The sequence below is a fragment of the Simochromis diagramma genome, unplaced genomic scaffold (assembly GCF_900408965.1).
Source record: "Simochromis diagramma unplaced genomic scaffold, fSimDia1.1 OVJJ01000304.1, whole genome shotgun sequence".
Classification (NCBI taxonomy): Eukaryota; Metazoa; Chordata; class Actinopteri; order Cichliformes; family Cichlidae; genus Simochromis; species Simochromis diagramma.
Genome location: NW_024387030.1, coordinates 14,410,455 through 14,433,747, shown reverse-complemented (window position 1 = coordinate 14,433,747; position 23,293 = coordinate 14,410,455). Strand labels below are relative to the sequence as shown.

At 39.2% G+C, this 23,293-nt stretch overlaps 2 protein-coding genes across 2 annotated transcripts; both read left to right on the top strand.

The window, feature by feature from the left end:
- Positions 1–5,682: 5,682 nt before the first annotated feature.
- LOC120739786 (secretory phospholipase A2 receptor-like) lies at positions 5,683–15,440 on the top strand. Its single transcript, XM_040041673.1, has 13 exons — positions 5,683–5,810; positions 6,271–6,360; positions 6,564–6,830; positions 6,911–7,077; positions 7,328–7,464; positions 7,541–7,684; positions 10,315–10,367; positions 11,581–11,712; positions 13,423–13,530; positions 13,781–14,044; positions 14,132–14,292; positions 14,366–14,496; positions 14,648–15,440. Exons 1-13 carry the CDS (start codon positions 5,732–5,734, stop codon positions 14,796–14,798), a joined length of 1,884 nt encoding a protein of 627 aa, XP_039897607.1. The 5' UTR covers positions 5,683–5,731; the 3' UTR covers positions 14,799–15,440.
- A 4,032-nt stretch (positions 15,441–19,472) lies between these two features.
- On the top strand, positions 19,473–22,484 carry LOC120739871 (C-type lectin domain family 4 member M-like). Its single transcript, XM_040041823.1, has 6 exons — positions 19,473–19,626; positions 20,017–20,106; positions 20,376–20,642; positions 20,717–20,883; positions 21,456–21,592; positions 21,669–22,484. The coding sequence occupies exons 1-6, from the start codon at positions 19,488–19,490 to the stop codon at positions 21,823–21,825; spliced, it is 957 nt and encodes a 318-aa protein (XP_039897757.1). The 5' UTR covers positions 19,473–19,487; the 3' UTR covers positions 21,826–22,484.
- The last annotated feature ends 809 nt before the right edge of the window (positions 22,485–23,293 follow it).

Genomic DNA, 23,293 nt, shown 5'->3' with positions numbered 1-23,293 from the left:
TTAAGTAATAGCCTTCTTTTAACAGCTCTGACAAGGCTAAGTAGATAATTTTAAGTTGGTTTTAATTTTAATTCTGTTTAACTAGGTTTTTTGGGGGCGAATACTTACATAAACCAAAAAAGACCACGACACCCTGTAGGACGGATCGGGTTTACAAATATTTAAGCTAAAAGCACAAGGGTGTGAAGAATTTTGGACCAATATCATTATTTACATTAATGATTTGAAAATTAATTAATTTTGTTTGTGTCGTTATATAAGCCCTCTTTTGTACAAGGAAAAGGAACTTCATTAATACCATAGCACCTTTATTTATAATGTCAGTGCGCCCCAGGGTGGCTGTGGCTATAATGTAGCTGCCATCACCAGTGTGTGAATGTGTGTGTGAATGTGTGGATGACTGGTTGTGTAAAGCGCTTTGGGGTCCTTAGGGACTAGTAAAGCGCTATACAAATACAGGCCATTTACCATAATGCACTTCAACATAAAACCTGGGTTCACAATATGCTGTGCATATACAAATAGCATAAACCATACTACTACTACTACTACTAATAATAATAATATAACAAAACAAAACAAATACTTATCAGTTTTAAAGTCTCTCAGCTCACCATTTTTAAATTCGTACATCCCAGGTATCTATAATATAAGTTCAGAGCATTCATCACTCATCCGTATGCCTATATGAGGCCACCGGGTGGCTTGTGAAGACGTAAAACAACTCCTTTGGGGAGGGGGGTTAAAGAGGAAGATACTCATGTTATATTGGGTATAATATACCTAGCTCTGTCAGTAATGTGTAAAACATTCTCTCTGGCACAGCTGGCTGCCGGCAGAGCCCGCGGGCACGCCACTGCAACCCCCTCTGGCCTCTGCTCCGTGGCTGCGGGGTGACCTCTCCTTTGGGGCTCTACTCAGCTCTTCCCAGGAGGGTGGCACGGTTCCCCCCCCTCCTTGGGTCCTTGTACTCTGGGGCCTCTGGATATCTGGGGCCTGGATCTCCTCCATACCTGCTTCATGCCCTGGAGGATGGGACTATGGCTCCCCACACTCCCTAGCAGATTGTTACATGGAGAAACCTTTGGAATACAAGCATGCTGATCCACACAGGTGTGCACACAGGTGTACACACGGGTGTTCACAGACGCGGACTACACCTTTCTTGGCTGCTGCCTCAAAGCACATTGTGCGCTGTCTATCTTGCGTGCTGCACAATATCGTTTATTATTTAGTATCTACTGATATCTACTGCTAGCTAGTTTATTGTGATGGTGCTGTTTTTTTTGTTTTTGTTTTTTTTTTATTATTATTATGTTGCTCTTTGTTGTTTGCTTTCTCTTCTGTTTTTTTTTCTCCATACAGGTGATCCAGGTGTTTTTTTTTTTGTTTTTGTTTTTTTTTCTCCCCCCCCCCTTCTCACCGTCTCTTCTCCCCTTTGGTTTTCTTTCTCTCCCTCTCTTTCTTTCATTCTTTCTCCCTGTCCTATCCCCCAGTCATGTCTGTCCCGTTTGTAGCAACTGAAAATAAAATAAATTCATAATTATAATAAAGGTCAATCAAATGGACCAATATGGCAAGGCCATGATGATCCACTTGGTAAAATAAATCCGCTTGGCATCTTTCTTGGCCTTAAGACAACAATTCTGATGGCTAAAGATCCAAACGGGACACAAAAAAAAAAAAAAAGTAATGTGTAAAACACTGTGTGCCAAATAAGTGGCTGAAGGGCGTCAGTTTCACATTCCTTCTTTGCAGGAGGCAAGGGAAGATTCATGTGACATTTAAACGAAAGCATATTTTCAATAAAACACCCAAGTGGAAATAATATAAAGGAATTGGAATATCTTGAAAGCATGACAGGACTTCAATAATGTTTAAATAATTTAGTGACTGAGTCACTCCTGTCTGTGTGTGAAGTTGTACCTTTATGATCCACAGATCAGATGGGCCACAATACTTTCAGATATACAAACCTGTAAGTGCATAGCAACCAAGACACGTTCGGTGTAGTTTTCAATATTTTGACCGCAAATTCAAAGTGACTTGAGGCAGCTGCTGTTGTGATTTGGCACTATATAAATAAAACTGAACTGAATTGATTTTCTGTTATCAGGGATTCCAGTTTACGTTTAATGGACTGGCACAGACACAGAGCGTTAGTGATGAACAGGAATGCCAGAGAAGAAATGAGAACTGAGAAACTGGAACATTTTTATGTCCATTTTTTGCAGATTGATCATCAGGAGTGCTGAATGCTAATAACCCCTGTTGTTACTGCACTTGTTATTGTTTGACACCAGAAGTTTCATTTCCCTCTTTTTGGGTCAAATGTTAACTATATAAGTTGCTGAACATGCACTTAGAGAATTAAGATTATTTCAACATCTGTCAGAACCACTGCATAAAAAAGAAAGGAGTACATTTCGTACATGCACAGTATTAAGCTTTTTCACAGCTAGTAATAAAAAAATCTTTTCACTTGTGTAACATAAAAAAACATCCATATTGAAATTAGTCTTAATAAATGATGTAAGAGCACAGTATAATTTGCAATATTTGTTTGGTTATTCAATGGCTCAAAAATGTCTTTCCAAGTTTGTCCTGAACATATTCTAATATTTACGATGACTGCACAAATTGGCAGTAGGCATCCACATTCACTGGTTACTTTCTATCACTGGTCACTGGTACACCTGTTCAACTGCTTGTTAAAGCAAATACCTAATTAGCCAATCATACGGCCGCAGCTCAAGAGATTTAGCCAAGCAGACATGCTCAATATGACCTGCTGAAGCATCAAATGATGAAATAGGAAAAAAGAGAAGATTTCAGTGACTTTGGATGTGTTATGGTTGCTGGTGCATGACAGGCTGGTCTGAGTATCTTAGAAACTGCTGATTTACTGTGATTTTTCCACGCAACCATCTCTTGTATTTACAGAGAGTGGTGTAAAATGAGAAAATATCCAGTGAGTGGGGGTCCAGGCACACCCAATAAAGCCACTCTGAATTTTACACATGCGCTTGACATATAAGTTACACTGATTTGTGTATTTTGGTAATGAAAAAGTTCAAAACCACATCACTAATAAGTTATTGCAGTACAAGCTCAGATTAATTATGCAGTTCACAGTAGTTTAGTGGTTTTGCAGCAATTATGGTAACCAGTGGGACTGAGGGGGATGCTGAGAAGACAGGCCCAGGCACGTCAGGCTTCGGGACCAAAAAAGAGCTCATTCCTCAGCTTCTGAAGCTAGCTTGAAAGCATGAGCCTACATGAAAATTGCAACAGAAATGGAAATGTGTTATGGATGTTGTGCAATCAGACTCAGACAAACAGACGTAGTGTGTGGGGAGTTCACTGGTGAACTTACAAGCCTCCTGTTTGTCGCCTGGTGCAGAAGGTTTTGCACTTTTATAACTGTGGATGCTTTTTTCTATTAGTGGACTATACATAGAGTATATAGTTGTAAACATACATATTGACTTGAACAACCACGAACAACTGATATGAACCAGTTCTGACTCTAGAAATGCCTTGTTCATATCAGAAGTCAGACATGAACGAGGCAGGATAACGCGCCATGTCCCAAAGCTCAAATCATCTCAAACTGGTTTTCTTGAACATAATGAGTTCATTGTACTCAAATGGCCTCCACAGTAACCAGTAGAGCACCCGTGGGATGTGGTGAAATGACAGATTTGCATCACTGATGTGTAGCCAACATATTTGTAGTAGCTGCTATCATGTCAGCACAGGCCAAAATCTCTGAGAAATGTTTCCAGCACCTTGTTCAATCTCTGTCGTGAAGACTTCAATCAGTTTTGAAGGCAAAAGTCCAGCAAGGTGTACCTAATAAAGTGTCTAGTAAGTGTAATTGTTTGATTTTTTGTTCTTATGCACACCATCTTTTAAAAACAGGTTATCATTCTTGATTGAAGTTGTTAGTTGGAGACAATTTGGAAATTATGTTCTTAACAGGTAATTTAAGTTCTTTATGGAAACAGTCATACACTGTGTGCACAATTATTAGGCAAGTGGGTATTTTGGCCATATCATATTTTTTACGCATATTTTCCAACTTCAAGATGAATAAACTTGAGTGCTTATTGAATTTAAGTATATCAGGTGATCTGTATTTGCGTAATGAGTGAGGGTGTGGCCTAAGGAGATCAACACTCTATATAAAGGTGTGCATAATTATTAGGCAGCTTCTCTCCCTCAGGCAAAATGGGCAAAAAAAAGTGATTCAAATGGACTCTGAAAAGTCAAAAATTGTAAGAAGTCTTTCAGAAGGATGCAGCACTCTTAAAATTGCAAAGATATTGGGGCGTGACCACAGAACCATCAAACGTTTTGTTGCAAATAGCCAACAGGGTTGCAAGAAACGCATTGAGCAAAAAAGATGCAAGTTAACTGCCAAAGATTTGAGAACAATCAAACGTGAAGCTACCAGGAACCCATTATCCTCCAGTGCTGCCATGCTCCTGAACTGCAACCTACCCAGAGTGTCCAGAAGGTGTTCAGTTCTTAGAGACATGGCCAAGGTAAGGAAGGCTGAAACCCGACCACCACTGAACAAAACACACAAGTTGAAATGTCAAGACTGGGCCCAGAAATATCTGAACAGACATTTTTCAAAGGTTTTATGGACTCATGAGATGAGAGTGACTCTTGATGGACCAGATGGATGGGCCAGTGGCTGGATCAGTAACAGACACAGAGCTCCACTTCGACTTAGACGCCAGCAAGGTGGAGGTGGGGCAATGGTATGGGCTGGTATTATTAAAGATGAGCTGGTTGGGCCTCTTCAGGTTGAAGATGGCCTGAAAATCAACTCCAAAACTGTTAGTTTTTAGAAGCAGTCGCACAGGAAAAAGTCTGCATCTTTTAAGAAGACCATGATTTTTATGCAGGACAATGCTCCATCACATGCATCAAAGTACTCCACTGCATGGCTAGCCAGTAAAGGCCTTAAGGATGAAAAGAAACAGTACACCTCTCTGAAAAGTGTCTGGGAGGCTGTGGTTGCTGCTGCACAAAAAGTTAATTGTCATCAGATCAAGAAACTGACAGACTCCATGAATGGAAGGCTTGTGACAGTGATTGAAAAGAAGGATGGCTATATTAGTCACTGATTTTATATATATATATATATATATATATATATATATATATATATATATATATATATATATATATATGACATATGAAACACATATGATATATGAAATATATATTGACACATTTTACATTTTCAAAATTACACAGTGTACATTTTGAGTTGTTTTATTATTCTCACTGTAACATTTGCAAATAAACTAGTGAGATGGGAAAATGTTCGTTTTTTTCATTTAGTTGCCTAATAATTCTGCACATATATATAAATATTCTCTTAAAGACAAAACCTCACTTTTACATTCTTAAACATTTTGGTTTAGATTAATTAACATTTTGGATTGACCAAGAGCACTGTCCTTGATCCATAATGAAATGAATCCTCAAAAATACAACTTGGTTAATAATTGTGCACACAGTGTATTTGATGGGGACTTTATATATTTATTTTTTATCTATTAATCCAAAATGTTTAGGGAGAGTTTTTATATTAATTAGTCTATGACAAAATGATAAAGGCTTCATGAGGCATGTGAGTCCATGAGACATGCCTTGTGTCTGTATATAAGGAGGGGAAAGCAGCTCAGTGGGCAGAACCTGCAGCATTGCAATGGAGACTTCACAGAGGACAAGATCAGTTAGGCCAAAGTTTCCTCCAGTTTTCTTCAAAAGCTACATATCCGGACAAGGTATGGCACTGAATTCCTATTTGATTTTTATTTTGTACATTTCTACAGTTTTTCCACTCTTTTCCTTCATAAATGCAGATCAGCCTGTGATTTTATGTATTCACATTTTTTTGGTAGTTGTATAATTTTTAACAAATGAAGAATTTGTGGTATTATGCCCAAATAACTGTAGTTTTAAAGTGATATTTATTATAATTATTATTCATTATGCTACCTACACATTAGTAAAGCCGTAGGGAGAATAATAGATGGCCCAAAGGATGGGAATAAAACGTCTAATAGTTTAAATATGATAGTTTTATAATATATTTTTCTGAGTTACTTCAGTCTAATTTCTAGCTTTTTACTTATTTGCTGCATTTCTGAATCATCTTCAAGTGTCAACAACCGGATTTAAATGAAAAGTGTTTATCTGAAAATCTTTTTTTTGTTTTCAAAATTTGTATGTTTGACCCTGCAGGTGGAGATGGATTTAATCGATGGGTTTTACTGTGCTTGGGACTCTTGAATGCTGTGCTGCTGATAGTCGCTGTTGTTTTTGCGATTAAGTGTGAGTGTAACAGCTCATGTGATGATACGGTTTACTTGTGCTTGGTTGTGTAACAATATTGGTTAGCCAATACAATAATTGTTGAACTCTCAGCAACCACACAAGGGGAAATGCACATTTTCCATATTTCAAAACACTAATCATTTCATAATGATGAACTAATTATATTAATATCACACTTGCTGTCTCTCTTACCTGTGTAGGTGCCAAAGTCAAAGAGGGCTCCTTGCACATTTCCAACCCAGCTGTAACACAGCTCTTCAGTGAGCTTGACTATCTCCGAGGCAACCACAGCGATGTGATCAAAGCCGAAGAGGAGGCCAAGAAGGCGTTAGAGAGCGCGATCAACAACCACAAAGAAATAAAGGTGAAAATTGAGGAGCTGAAGACCGTCAACGATGGTTATGAGAAACAGATGGGAGCCCTGCGAATAGAGAAGACAAACCTAAAGTCCAACATATCAGTTTTAGGTGAGAAGTTTTGTTTTAATCTGTGAACTCTGAATACATTAAAGTACCTGAAATGACAAGAAATCCTTTGTTTCTCTCAGAGAACTCTTGTGATAAATGCGCTCCTGGATGGATTCTTTTCAACTCGTCCTGCTATTTCTTCTCTTCCACCGAGCCCTCTGCTGTCAAAAGGAACTGGCATGAGAGCAGAGTGGACTGTGTTAGTCGTGGCTCTGACCTTGTTGTGATTGATAACCAACAGGAGCAGGTGGGTTGAAAATAAGAGAGAAGAAGCTTGAAAACAGATAAGTCATCTACATACATCGTCCACAGACATACAATAGTCACTGAAAGTGATTAGCAAAGATTTTTAAATGTAGCCTTAAGGCTGTTTAGGAGTTTCTGTGTTGGCATAATTTGCATCCCACAGGCAATCGTGGCCAGTTTTGTAAGTAGGCAATTTACAATTTTTATTGACTAAATTTTAAATGTATTTTTCTCTTTTTTTGCTCACATAGGCATTCGTGAGTAACACCATCAAACTTCTAAAAAACAATCCTCATCAGTGGGTGAACGGATTCTGGGTTGGTCTTACTGACATAGCGACAGTGGGGACATGGGTGTGGCTTAATAATGTCACAGAGGTGGAACAAAGGTAAGAAAAGACAGATTATTAATTATAGATTTTTATAGATCATTTCCACTTAATTATCTGTCTCGCCTTTTCTCAGGTACTGGATGGATGGAGAACCAAATGTTGAGGAGGAAAATTGTGTGATTATCATTTACTCCTCCTCTAATCCCTGGAAGACCCGCTATGATGGAAACTGCAATGGGCATAACTTAGACTGGATATGTGAAGTACCATCAAGATAGTCTTGATTCACTCCAGAAACCTGGAATGATTCATATGTTTTATGTTTGGGGCATTTTTAAACTTGTATCATTCAAACTGTATTAAAGTCAATGAAAAGTGTATTACAGTGCAGTAAACAATATTAAAATGTTTTGGAAATTTCTATATCTTACATGGACACATGAGTTTTATAATTAGCATAATTTTATAATTAGCATCAGTGTACTGGAGTCACAGGAGTCACAGGAGCCCCAGTTTCATTGTGTTTGGCAGTGTAGAGAGATCAAAATATTGTGTGGAGAGATCAGAGTGATGTCAGAACAAAGTTAACTAGGTTTACACACAAAGAAACCCATATGGAAAAGAAAAAACTTATAAAAGACTTGCATAAGATGTGGCCTACTTCATATAGTGAATCATATAAGGCTTATATTATTTATTCATGAAAGTGGACACTTTCTCATTACTTTCATATATTGTTTTAGGAAGTATCCAAAACATACAAGTTTCATTTATATAATTTTTCAAGGGATCTTATATCTGTTTTCACTCTTGTATGCTTTTCATACAAGTTTCACACAAGACGGATACAAACTTTGTAAGATTTATATATATCTTTTCCATATGGGAAGCACTCATAGAAAAATCAAGAAACATTAATGAATCTCCATCTTTAAGTTCCAAAATCCTACAAACATTGATTGCATTGAGGGGGGGAAAAAAATTCATTTCTTAGATCACATGCTAAGAAGTGACAAAGTCTCCAACATTCAGTGAAAAACAAAACAAAACAAAAAACAGAAAAAAGACTACACATCAAAAGTGACAGTGCAATTGTAAAAAAGGCAGCACAGCATAGGTTTCACATATCTATCTAAAGGATAATGTAGATGTTTGTCCAAAATGTACTCGCCACGTTTAGTAACAACCAAATACAGCAAACCAACCCAACACAAACACCTCATACCAACTGTAAAGCACAGTGGTGGAGAGGTGATGATTTGGGCTTCTTTTACAGTGACAGAACCTGGACACCTTGCAATCACTGTCGAGTTGACTGTAAACTCCTCTGTGTACCAAATCGTTCTGGGGTCAAAAGAGAGGTCTGACAGCTAAAGCTTGTGCCAGACTGAGTCGTGATAGAACAGGAGTGGCCAAATCCAGGCCTCAAAAGCCGGTGTCCTGCAGGTTTTAGATGTGTGCTTGATCCATCACAGCTGATTTAAATGGCTAAATGACCTCCTCAACATTTCAAGTTCTCCAGAGGCCTGGAACTAATCATTTGATTCAGGTGTGTTGACTCAGGATGTTATCTAAAACCTGCATGAGACCGGCTCTCGAGGCCTGGAGTTGGCCACCCCTGTGATATAACAATGATCTCAAACACAGGAGCAGATCTACAACATAATGACTAAATAAAGAAAATAATCAAGGTGTTACCTACTTGAAATGCTGTTGACCTTGACAGAGCTGTGCACAAACCTCAATGAACCAAAGCAATGCTATAAAGCAGCGGTCCCCAATTCCTGGGTCATGGACAGAGTCATTTGGTACCGGGCCATGAGAGCTGAGGCTCGGGTGTGAAATTTATGGTTTTCGGATGTTTTTATCTGTTTTTATCATTATCATTTCATCGTTATTAAAAATAAATAACTAAATTTTTATTGTTAACTTGGTTTCCCTAACTGTGTTATGATTAAATCTTTTTTTTGGGTAGCGCTACTGGTTTTATTTTGTTGTATATATCCGCGACACCTTAAAGGCCGGTCTGTGAAAATACTGTCGGACATAAACTGGTCTGTGGCGCAAAAAGGATTTGGGACCGCTGCTATAAAGAAGAGTGGGCAAAAATTCCTTCACACAATAATGTGAGAGACTGATGAAGTTGTTGCTGCTAAAGGTGGTTCAACGAGCTACTGAATCATGGGGTACTTAGTTTTCCACACACGCCACTTTTGCATAGTGTTTTATAATTAAATAAATAGTAATATGGTATAGCAGTGGTTCCCAAACTGATTTTGTTAGGCCCCCCTTTGTTTTACAAGAAAAACGTTCGCGCCCCCCCCCCCACGCGCACAAACACATCGTCCGACCACACAAACCCATATTTTGTTTTCAAACTCCATTACAGTTTATTTTACACCTCAAACATTTAGTAAACAATTAAGCAAATAAAAGTAATCTGCAATAACTTACAGGTGGTAATAAAATACACTACTAACTCATTTACCCCAATGTATATACTATATATATATATATATATATAATGTTCTTCCTCTTACCCCCCCCCCCCCCCAAATTATGTCGAGGAGCGTGTCAGGCTACATTTCACTGTGTGTTATACTTGTATAACTATGCATGTGACAAATAAAGAACCTGGCAAGTGGCGGATGCGCCGCCAGCATTCAGTCCCAGCAGGAGTCTGGGATTTTGTCTGAACAGCCGGCTAGGAATGTTCTGGATGATTGTCATGCTTCAAAACCTGTCAAGCATGTAGAGACCGCTGTTCGTCCTCAACTCAACACATCTGTGAGCGCAAACAACATGTGTGTTATCCCAGATATTCATAAGCCCCAGCCAGGTAACTCAGGAGTAGTTAATTCAGAGGTTGTTGTGCCTACTCCTGTGCCCATGTTTAAAAATGAACAGTGTGTTTCCCGGCCTTCAGCTCAGTCAGCTGATCAACAGCCACCTTCAGCTCAGTCAGCTGATCAGCAGCCGCCTGTAGCCCAGTTAGCCACCCGGCCTGTAGCCCAGTCACCAACTCCACCCCCACCACTTTCATCTCAAGTTCAGTCACCCATAGCTCAGTCTTCACCCCCGCTATCTATAGCTCAGTCGCTACCACAATCAGATTTTCTGCAAGCTTTGTTACAGTCCATGACCCAGTCAGTAGCTCAGTTAGTGGAGGAAACATTAGCGTTGTCATCTGCTAAGTCAGCCACTCATCTTCACCCTCAGCCAGGGGTCCCAATTGCCTCTGGTCCTGCATCTGCTCTAGCTGGAGGGCCCGAGTCGCCCGTCCAGCCTCAAGTGTCGTCAGCTGGAGGGCCCGAGTCGCCCGTCCAAGCTTAAGTGTCGTCAGCTGGGGGTTCAGGTGAACCCAGCCAGCGTCCTGCCTCGTCAGCTGGAGGGCCCGAGTCGCCCGCCCAGCCTCGAGTGTCGTTAGCTGGAGGGCCCGAGTCGCCCGTCCAGCCTCATGCCACGTCTGCTGGAGGGTCCGAGGGGCCCGTCCAGCATCACGCCTCGTTAACTGAGGGTCCTGGAGGACCCAGCCAGCACATCCTCACATCTGCTGATGGTCCGGGGAAATCGGTTCAGCCGTCACCTGCTGAATCATCCCCCGCGACTTTTACATCATCGCCTGCAGCATCATCACCTGCAACCGTCAGACCGCTCATGCCAGAACTGTTTGCCCGTCGCCGCCGTTGCCGTGTGCACGGTCGGCCCCCTGAACTTTTCATGAACTCTTGTTGGGCTCTGATTTAGTTTTGTTTTTGATCTGTTTTCCTGTGTTCTTGGACTGTTTTCTTGTGTGTTTGGACTCTTGTGCTCCTTTTTGATTCGGTGTTTGTTTGTGTGTGTGTGTGTGTGTGTGTGTGTGTGTATGTTGGGGGTGGGGGTGGGGGGGGGGGGGGGGTTACTCATGGACAGTGCAGAAAACATTATTACTGTCCAGCATCTAAGACGGTTAATTCAGCTATAAGAGTCAGCACATTCAAATCCTCTGTGTTTGAAAAGTGAATGCTGCAGCAAAATGAATAACAACTATTTCACTTCTCCTTTTTCCCCCCCACACATTCCACATTTTACTGGAATTGATTGTGTTCAATAATTTTTGATGAAATCAGCAAGTTCAGGTTGCGTTATCTCAGGCCAGTTGTTATTCAAATGCACATATGACCGATGTTGACTGAACAGTGAGAATGGAGGAGAGGAGAGAACCCACGGGTGGTAATTTTAATGGTGGATTTAAGGAATTCATTTGTGAAGAAGACTTCTACGATGAAGAGCATCCTCATCATCATCAGTCTAACAGGCACCAAGGTATAATAAATTAAATTTGTGTTTAATGGGCTTCCGTAGTCTGATTCGGGTGTCTGTTGGTTATTTTGACCAAGTTTGAACATACCACTGCTAAAATAAGTTGAAATGCTGTCATGATGAGATGCAATGATTTGAGACAGCTGAGTGAAAGATAAATTAAAGCTATAAACCATAATAGAATATTAGCGTGGGCCCAAGCTTTTGTGGTGCCATTTCACTTTAGTTTTATTATAAATCTTAATTTCTGATTAATGTTAAGTCAATTCTTGATTCGCTGTTGGTTCCCATTATCTCATTATCATTTTTTGGTATTTCAAAGGTTTTTTTTCTTGGTATTTCGGAAATCTAGTAGTGGTTTATTTATTAGTAGCCTATTTGCCTTTAGTGTGCTTAGTGATGTTTTTAACGAACCCCTTTTATTGCATGTAATGCACAGACACACCAACAGAGGGCAGTAATATCCCTTCAACATACATTGTAAAATTACTATTACAACACTTAGTGTTTTCCCTCAGTTTTTGCGGGTTCATTGTTTTTCCAGTCCTAGTGAAGAGTTTTGTTTTTTGTTCTGTTGTGTTTTGCTTCATATTCTTAGTTTATACATTCATGTTGAGATTCCTGATTAGGTTTTTTCAACTCTACTCTCTGAAGTTCTGGATTCTTATATCTTGAAGCTTAAGTTTGACTCCTATTTTGATATCCTTTCATTTCTGCAATGATTCTGTTGTATTGTCTGTGAGTTCCAGTTACTGTTTATATCATAGTCCCTGGGTACTGAGTTTTTCAGTGCAGGACTCAGTCTAGTTTTTACTTTTATAGTTGAAGTTTAGTAGTTGTTCTTAATTGCTTTGTGTTCACATGTCTTGTTTTTTGTAGCCTTACTTTTGTGCCTTCAGGTCTCAGCTTTGGTTACAATTGACTTAAGGGTTGTATTTTGTTAGATCTCCTTTATATTTCTATTCTGTTCCTCCTTCTGTCTCATCTCTGTTTGTCTAACCTTCAGTGTTTTATTATTTCTGTGTCCATGCCTCAATGTCTCACAATTAAGTATTCAAAACTTTCAGGCACCAAGCAGTTCTTGATAGTATAGTATTTGTAGAGTTTGAGTGGTTTATTCTAGTCTGATGTTTGATCTTTATTTAAATTCACTTTCCTATTTTGGAGTATTTGTGTTTTGTTCCTTTATTACTTTCTCTCTTACTTCCCCCTTGTCTCGTCCTGTGTTTATGTGCCCTTGTTTCCTTGTTCTGGTCATTCTTTCTTGCTTTTGTATTTTAGGTTCGTTTTGCTTCCCTCCCTTCCTTCCTAGACTGTTAATTAGTTTCACCTGCATCTCATGCCTCACCTGTTTCCCATCCTCATTGAGTTCTGTTTTGTTCTGATTCTCCGTTTCTTTGTTGTTGCAGTATATTTCATATTTGGAAACATGTCTGTTTCCTGTGTGCAGCGCTGCTTGGCTCTCGTGTTCTTATTTATCATTTCTGCACTTTTAACACTTTTTTTTTTTTTTTTTTAATTGGGCTTTGTATTAATATTAAAGACTCTCTGTTTTGGACTGCTTCTTTTGGGCCTTGTCACTACACATGATTTAAGTTCAGCAAGTAGTAAAAAGATACTTTAAGTTGCCTTTATAACATGTACTTCAAGCAACTGTTGGTCACGAAAGATTTGTCATTGTCATTAAGCTGAAAATTCTTCTTCTCTGTATAGTGTCCATGTTCAGTATGAGTCCTGGGAGATGTCACAGACTGGCTGCAGTGAGCCTGGCCCTACTCGCTGCTGTTTTGCTGATAGTTGATATTGGCCTGGGAGTCCATTGTAAGTCAGTCTGAGGACGTGCAATGCACAGAATCATTCTTATCATCAAACAGATACTGAATTTTGTTAACAATCCAGAACAAAAACAAAAAAATGTTAATAAATAAAAAATGGCTAAAATTTATTTGTACTATGTACTAAAATATGATTGTTGTTTGTCAGTGTCAGTAAATAATGTTATTTATGAATAAGAAAAACAGTAAAAAGAACTAACCCTATTTTGTAGTAACACTGTCTTGTTATCTTGCAGATAACAAACTCACAGACACTCACCTCACCCTCAATGATACCGAACGCATCAGCAAAGAGCTGGTCGTCAACCTCCAGGACACTTACAAGACTGCAGTGGAAATCATGAAGGATGCCAGGAAGCAGCTGGACAGTGAGATGAGCCGTCAGACACAAGCCAACTGGGAGCTTGAACACCAGACAAAACGAAGCAATGACTATAAAAGTCAGATGGAAAAAATCACAAAGGAAATTGAAACTTCAAGATCACGCTTGTCAATGCATAGTAAAACCTGTTTTATTATTTCTGTATATAATAAAAATGATTTGTTTCATAATTTTCTATAATGGTGGTATTTTCTTTTCGAAACAGGCGATGGCTGCAAACACTGTCCTGCAGGATGGATTTTAATGAACTCTGTATGTTACTACTTCTCCTTGAAATCAAATGAAATGAAAATATGGAAGGAATCCAGAGATTTCTGTCAGCTGCAGGGAGGAGATCTTATAATCATAGACAGCCAAGACAAAGAGGTTTGTTAGTATTTCTGTGGAGACCATTCATATTGATTTTTTTAAAATTAATTTTAATCTTTTTTTTTGTTAGAACTCGACAGTAAATTTCCTAATAAATCATCAAGATGCCTCCCAGCTCTCGACAGACTTCTGGATCGGACTGAGTGATTCCGAGGAGGAAGGGACTTGGAAATGGTTGGATGGAACATTTCTTGTTCAAGGGTAAGAGTTCAGTATGCTACACACAGTGAAACTGCCACTTACAAAAAATGAACTTCTCCTCAATAATATATGTGGCTGAGAGGGAAGATGAAAAAGTGGATGGATTGAAAGAAAATGTTAACTCTGTAAAGTAAAATGTCTTTTACTTCAGGTACTGGAACGATGGAGAGCCGAACAATCTCAATGATGAAGACTGTGCAGCCGTGTATCCCAGAGTAAACTTCTTCAAAGCTTGGAATGATGTTAGATGTGGAGTCAGAAGGAAATGGATTTGTGAAAAAGCACCAGAATCCATGAGCTAAAATGTCTAATAAGGCATACAGTCTTAGATATGTAAACTATCACATATTCTTTAAATCATAACATGCATAAGGTGGTTTCACTTTGTCTTCACTTTGTTTTCTGTACCTCTCACTGTCTCTATCGCTCTCTCTCAGCGTGTCCACCCTTTATGTCATGAGCACAGTTGTTGTCTGGCTGTGGTTGCAGCTATAACTGGTAATATGACGACTCTTTACTGCTCCTAATACTCCTATTATCATTAGCCACAGAAATAATCATGACAGGAGTATACAGGCTGGTATTTTAAAGTATTTCTTTAGAAATTCTCCCCTCAGATTACATTCTGCTAGAAAGATGAAACCAAGATGAGCTTGCAACAGAAAGATGGGAAAGAGGAAAATATGGAGAAGGAGAGAAATAACTCATGATCCGAAGCACACCACATCATCTGTCTGACCTGGTGGAGGCAATGTTATAACATGGGCATGTATGACAGTGTAACTGTGTCCCATCACTTACTGCGAAAGGAAACTTGGCTGCCTGTAATAACATGTAATAACTATAGAAGATGCATCCTTCTATGTCTTTTGCATTGGGATGCTGGCCTTCAACTCTCTGCAAAGTCAATTAGTTACAAACCCTAGTAAACCATGTTTCATCATCATCATCACCTTTATTTATAAAGCACTTTAAAACAACCACAGCTGACACAAAGTGCTGTACATTGGAACTGTAAAATAAAATTACATGAGATATAAATAAAAACCAAATAAAAGAAGAGTGAAATCATTAATTAAATAACTACTTCAATTAAAAGAGAAAACTGAGTCTCACTGAGGTTAAAAGCCAAGGAATAAAAGTGGGTTTTAAGACGTGATTTAAAAGTGGACAGTGAAGGGGCCTCTCTAACGTGCATGGGCAAATTATTCCATAATTTAGGAGCCACGATAGAGAAGGCCCCGCCCCCTCTGAGCTTCCTCCTGGATCTCGGTACCTCCAGGAGCAGCTGGTCAGCTGACCTGAGAGACCGACAGGGTGTGTGGGGATGAAGAAGCTCAGAGAGGTAAGGCGGGGCAAGACTGTGAAGGCATTTAAAAACAAACATGAGAATTTTAAAATGAACTCTAAAAGACACAGGCAGCCTGTGCAGAGAGGCCAGCACGGGGGTTATATGCTCTCTTTTACGAGTTCCTGTTAGGAGTCGTGCAGCCGCATTTTGAACCAGCTGCAGACGTGAGAGTAATGACTGACTGACCCCCACATAAAGTGAGTTACAGTCCAGGCGGGAAGAAATAAAAGCATGGATCACTGTTTCAAGGTGCTGCCTCGAAAGAAAGGATTTTACTCTTGCCAGTCGCCTGAAATGATAAAAACTGGATTTCACTGCTCTGATTTGGTTGTCCAATTTAAAATCACTGTCCAACTTAAAACCAAGGTCAGTAACAACAGGTTTAAAATAGACTTCCAGGGATCCTAAATCAACAGAGGAGGACTCACAGGGACCACTGGGTCCAAACACCAACACTTCTGTTTTCTTTTTGTTAAAATTTAAAAAGTTTAGAGCCAACCAAGCTTTAATGTCATCTAGACGTGTCAAGAGAGGTTTTATGGAGATGCCATCCTTTTGCTTTAGTGGCAAATAAATTTGTCAGTCATCGGCATAACAATGAAATGAGATCCCATGCCTTCTAAGGATAGAACCCAGAGGCAATAGATACAGTAAAAAGAGCAGTGGCCCTAAAATTGAGCCCTGTGGGACGAGGAGCAGAAGATGATTCGGAACCGAGAAGGCTGACAGAGAAAGTTCTATCTGACAATCGCCTGTATTTCTATAGCGCTTTTCTAGTCCCTGAGAACACAATCAGTCATCCACCCATTCACACACTGGTGATGGCAGCTACATTGTAGCCACAGCCACCCTGTGGCTACAATGACAGAGGCGAGGCTGCCGAACACTGGCGCTACCGGGCCCTCTGACCACCACCAGTAGGCACTGGGTGAAGTGCCCCGAGCCGGGGCTCGAACCGGCAACCGTTCGATTACAAGATGAACTTCCAACTCTTGAGCCACAATAATAATAATAATGTGTATGTGTTAGTTCCCGTAGGGAAATTACTCCTCTGCATTTAACCCATTCACCCAGTGAAGCAGTGGGCAGCCACCAATGCAGGGGGAGCCCGGGGAGCAGCGTGTAGGGACGGTACCTTGCTCAGGGGTGCCTCAGGGTAGCTGTTCAGTGGAGTTGAACCCCCGACCTTCCGATCATGGGGCCACCACTCTACCTACTGAGCTATCCCTGCACCAATCTGACAAATAAGACCTAAACCAATTAAGTGCAGTGCCACCAATACCCACTACATCATTTAATTGAGAAATTAAAATATTGTGGTCTACTGTGTCAGTGGCAGCAGTTAGGTCAAGCAAGACCAGAACAACATGGTTACCAGAATCACATGCCAGAAGGATGTTATTAAAAACCCTTAATAATGCAGATTCTGTGCTATGAAGGGTTTTAAAACCTGACTGAAAAACCTCAAAGATGCCATTTTCATCAAGAAAATCTTTCAGTTGACTAAAAACAATTTTCTCTAAAACCTTGGAGACTAAAGGCAGCTTGGAAATAGGCCTATAGTTCGCTAAAACTGTGTGATCAAGGCCAGGTTTCTTAAGCAGTGGCTGCACTACTGCATGTTTGAAATTTGCAGGAACCATACCAGAAGACAGACTGCTTTTAATAATGTCAAGGACATACTGTCCTATACTAGGAAAAATTTCTTTAAAGAATTGTGGAGGGACAGGATCCCGAGTGGAACCTGTGGGCTTAATATGGCGAACCACATCCTCTAAAGTGGAGAGCGTCACAAGCTCAAACTGAGTGAAAACAACAGCGTAAGGGACAGAGACAGAGGGTCAGAGTCAGGAGCTGTGATAAGAGCCCTGCTGGTGATGACCTTAAATAAAAAAGTTCAGAAAATCAGTTCAAATCTCAGGAGAAACTTCCAAACAGACATTCAATGGAGTATTAAGAACAGTGTCAATGGTCCTAAATAACACACGTGGGTTATGACAGTTGGAAGAAATAATATTTGCAAAATATTCCCTTTTTGCCTCTTTAACAGTGTTCTGGTAGCGATGCCAGCAGTCTTTGAGAATTTGAAATGATACATGCAGTTTGTCCTTTTTCCACCTCCGTTCTGCTCGACGACATTCCCTCTTAACAGCACGACTGCTCTCATTAAACCAAGGCTCAGGTTTAGCCTTGGGCTGCCTGTTTTTTAAAGGAGCCACAGAGTCCAAGACGGTTTGACAGCAAGAATAAAACCAGGAATTAAGCTCTTCTGTGTCAGAGGAGACCAAGTCAGAAGGGCCACCGAGCTGATTAAAAGCAGCAGAAAACGTGTAAAACCAACATTGAATAACACAGGCATATGATCTGAGAGTGCAGAGTCACAAATCTCCAAGTTAGTGACAGGCAGACCATATGACAGGACTAGGTCCAGTGTGTGTCCGTGCTCATGTGTAGGGCCACGTACGGACTGTACCAGGCTAAAAGAGTCAATAAGGCTTAAAACGTCCTTTACCAGTGGCTTATCAGGACAACATACATGTATATTGAAATCTCCAACAATAAGAACACTATCATAGTTGGGTATAATCCCAGCTAAAAAAAATCAGAGAAATCACTTATGAAGTTCTTATTGTATTTCGGGGGACGATAGATGACAGCGCAGAAAACCGGGTTTGTACGACTCACCTCAAACGAGGTAAGTAAGTTCGAAGCTGGAGAATGAAGGCTGTAGAAAACACTGCTTACATTTGTAATCCTATTTGTATACGGTCGCTGTGCCTCCACCTCAAAAGTTTGTGTGACTTCTTTAGTCTCCTCCCAACTTGTAAGAGATAAACTCGTCATGTGCAAACGTACCCATATCCATACTTTACAAGTGAAACATGACCTCTTTAAGTAATTGTTAAATGCCAAAAGAATGATTCATATGATGGGCCTGAGAGGTGAAATGCATTGCAACTTAAACACCACACCATAAGTGATTTTGGGAGACATTATGAAAGAGCTGCAGTAGTGACAGAAATGGAAACACCAAGGATTACACTAAGACATGTTTAAAAGAAGAGGAGGATTCATCCGTGTTGTGAGGGAGAAAAAAGGTACAAGGTAATGTCTGTTCTAACTGAATCTGTCATATAATATATTACATGTTATTAGTTGTTTCTTTCTTGCTCTTCATGAGCTTCTACAGTGTTTTTTTCTGCTTCTGCTATGGTTTCTGTGCTTTTGCAGCAGCAAACCTTTTTTCTTGAACACAGGTTGCTATTGAAACTGTATCTGACAGCATGGCAAATCTGCAAGCACCACTATTGGACCAACTGGTAAGTATTTGCACATTCTTTCTAATTAAAGGGTTTCCAGGTAAGCTGACAACAGTTTTTAACTAAAAACATCAAATAATAATGAATAGATCACACACACATACACATTTAATTTTTTATTAATAGTTGCTCTGTGCAAAAAAAAAATAAAAAAATAAAATAACTGAGCTTCAAGGGTTAGAGTTTCAATTTTTTTTTTACAGTGCAAACTATGTCATCGTACAAACAGAACTGGTTTGGTTGATCTTGTATCATATTTGGATTTTCTTTCTAGGCTATGAAAAAATAAACTAATAAAAGCTTCATAGGACACCGAGGAAATGAGACTATGGGACATGCCCACACGTGTATTTAAGGCAGAAGAAAGCAGAGCAGTGCACAAAACCTGCAGCAGTGCAATGGAGACACAGAGGAAGACAGGATCAGTTTCCTTCAACAACTATAAAATATTTAGAAACGGTATGGTCTTAAAATTATACGTTGCCTTCTATTATACTTTCTGTTGAATTTATCAGTGTTTAGATTTTCATGATTGAAGAATCCTTACTAATAAGAAACAAGGAATGTAGTTCAGGTTCATCATCATGATCATAAAATATGACATTTTATATATTTAAAAGTGTGCAACTCAAAATGAGCTAAAATACCTTCTGAGTTACGTCATCCGAATTTCTGGTTTTTCATTTATTTGCTGCACCCTTGAGCTGTCGGCTGCTGTCAACAACAACCTGATTAAAAATGAATTCAGATTGTTTTATTTATCTAAAACCTTTCCTCCCAAAAAGCAATATTGTCTGAATTCAGACACATTTTGTCTTTTTAAAATGTATGTGTGACCCTGTATTATAGGTGGAGATGGATTTAACCAGTGGGTTATTCTGTGTCTGGGACTCTTGAATGCAGTTCTGCTGATAGTCGCTGTTGTTCTTGGGATTAACTGTGAGTATTAGAGTTTGTGTGACCTTACAATTTTATTTTCTCTATCGTGTAGAATTTCACAATGCATGTCGACCCTGAGTAATCCCATAAGGAGAACTGATACCTTTTTTTTTCTTGATTGCAAAATACTTAGAAATGTAATTTGACCCCATCCATTTCAACATGACAATCATTTTTAAACAGTTTTGCTATAATATCCAACATTTAGTTGATCTTTACATGCCTTACATAATCTAATCTAATATAAAATGCAATGTTTCCCTGTTTAGGTGCCAAAGTCAAAGAGGGCTCCTTGCACATTTCCAACCCAGCTGTAACACAGCTCTTCAGTGAGCTCGACTATCTCCGAAGCAACCACAGCGATGTGATCAAAGCTGAAGAGGAGGCCAAGAAGGCGTTAGAGAGCGCGATCAACAACCACAAAGAAGTAAAGGTGAAAATTGAGGAGCTGAAGACCGTCAATGATGGTTATCAGAAACAGATGCAAGCACTGCAAGTGGAGAAGGCAAACCTGAAGTCCAATGTGTCAACTTTAGGTGAGAAACTTTTATCCTTATTTATGTTTTCTTGTGTTAACTTGAGAAGATGAGATATCCTTTGTTTCTCTCAGAGGGATCTTGCGGCGGATGCCTCCCTGGTTGGGCTCTTTTCAACTCGTCCTGCTATTTCTTCTCCTACACCGAGTCCTCTACTGTCAAAAAGAACTGGCATGAGAGCAGAGAGGACTGTGTTAGTCGTGGCTCTGACCTGGTTGTGATCGATGACCAGGAAGAGCAGGTGGGTTGAAAATAAGCAAGAGAGGAAAATTGACAAAAAGTAACTAAACAACACAAGTTAACAGCTTGACAGAAAGTCATTAACATGGATTTGAACTTTGCTAAAATGAAGACTTAAGAACTTTATTATTCCAAACAGTCACACCTTATTTTAAGTATATGATGTTTTTATTATTTATTTGCATCATCGTTGTTACAAGATCATCACACTACAAACAGCCAGCAAGCATGATAGGAAAACCAATAGTTCATTCTGTTACTAACAGCAATCAAACAGGCTAATCGTGTTAGCAGTACTGTATTAGCAATGAACACAAAGTAATGCTGACTGGGAAGGTTTAGAAATTTAGGCACAAACTGAGGTAGATTCACCCTACGATACATCAGGAGAAGAACACAGATGTAGAACAAAATGGGTTTTGCTGCTCTACAGAACGCAGAGTGCCAACAAATGCATTATAATTCATTACTTATCAAATCCAGCATCATAAAAGGAAAGACTGAGCTTAGACAAAATTGAAGCTAAATAAATATTCAAATATACTGATTTTTTTTTTCTTTTTGGTTACACAGAAATTTATCAGTAGCAACATCCAAAATATGAAAACCAGTGATCAGTGGTGGCAAAGCGGATTCTGGATCGGTATCACTGACATAGAGACTGAGAACAGATGGGTTTGGATTAATAATGTCACAGAGGTCGAGCAACGGTGAGAGCTGAAATAATATTTTTCTTGTTTGATAATTCATTAAACATATTTTTAAATGAATTAGAATTTTTCTCAGGTACTGGATGGATGGCGAACCCAATGACCAGGGAACCCACGGAGAGGATTGCGGGGTTGCAGTTTCCTCCATCTTTAATCCCTGGAAGACTCGTTTTGATGGAAGATGCAACTGGCATAACTTACACTGGATATGTGAAACGCCATCAACCTCCTAGGACCTGGCGTCCACATATGTGGACATCACATTTTGGGTTGTCTAAACCAAAATAACTACATTTTGCTCTACAAGGGCCTGATATCCACTTACGAGGACATTATACTGCCACTGTTTTATCGAAATTTAAAGGGGATGTCCTGATATGTGGATCTCATTTTTCTCAGGAAAAAATAAATAAAAAAAATCACGTAATTCTTTGTTTTTACATTCATCAGGTCCTAATCAGCCAAAATAGCAAAGAGAAATCAAAAATGCATGCCATTAAAGAGTTCAGGTCTTAAGAGGTTAAGATAAACTCTACTGCTCAAGCAATTACTTCAGATGATCCTGATTGTACTATAGCAGTTGTTGCTATGTCCTCTAGTCTTGCAGAGTATATTACAGTGCAGGTTTGAACATTAATAAATACATTGAAGACTTGTGTTTGGATTTTTAAAATGAATTTTGACCTGTATCTTTTAACTGTATTTTAACCAGGGGCGATTCTAGGATCAGAGCTTTGGGGGTGTTGAGCACCCACAGAGCTGCCCAGCCACCCAAGATACACTTTACTCATCACAATGAGACTTCTTCCCTGTCTCTTTCGGTCCCTGCATCCTCCCTGTCCTCATTGTCTGTTGTCTTCATCTCCGTTATCAGTCATCATAATTTTACCATCTCTGTGCAAGTCTGCAAATTTCTTTATTAAATCATAAGATTCTTAAATTCATCAAGTCTCTCTGTGCCTGGGTCCTCATCACAAAACATGACATCACTGTTTTGTACATTTTAAGAATTTAATCCCACATTTGTGAACGAAAAGCAAAACACTTTTTTGAAAAGTCTGTAACAAAACCATCAAATCTGATAAAGGTTATTTAAATGCTGCTAAAGAAGAATGGATTGGAATAAAAAAAATACATATCCTAATCTTAATTACTGGAGGAGAATAATGAATGATGCTCACAGTGAGTAAGAAGTAAACTGAGTGCATTTTTTGGACAGAGATTCACTTTTAATGTGTATGTATAATATAATACAGATACATAAAAACACTCCCAAAACAGAATAAATTATTACAAAATATTAAAAAAAAAGAATATAAAAATGGAGGCAACTTTGCCTGTGGTAGCATGTATACAATGCATGAAAAAAATCTTTACTGCAGATACTAATTTTGTGTTGTAAGATTTATGAGTTTCATGCTTTCATAGTGGTCCATACAAACACGGCCCCCACAGTGTGTTTTAAAATAACTTTTAAACACTTTCAAACTTAAAAATCTACCTATAGATGATTTTGATCATTGTTTTTTTTTCTTCAAGTGATGCATTCAGCTCAGTGCTGACAACATCATTTGAGACCAAAACCTTCTTGATTTTGATGCCTGTCAACTCAAATTTTTTGCTTTCTTTCTTTTTCTTAAAAAAAAAAAAAAATCAGTATCATATTCAGTGTTTGGTACTGCTATTTGCTCTAATGTATTT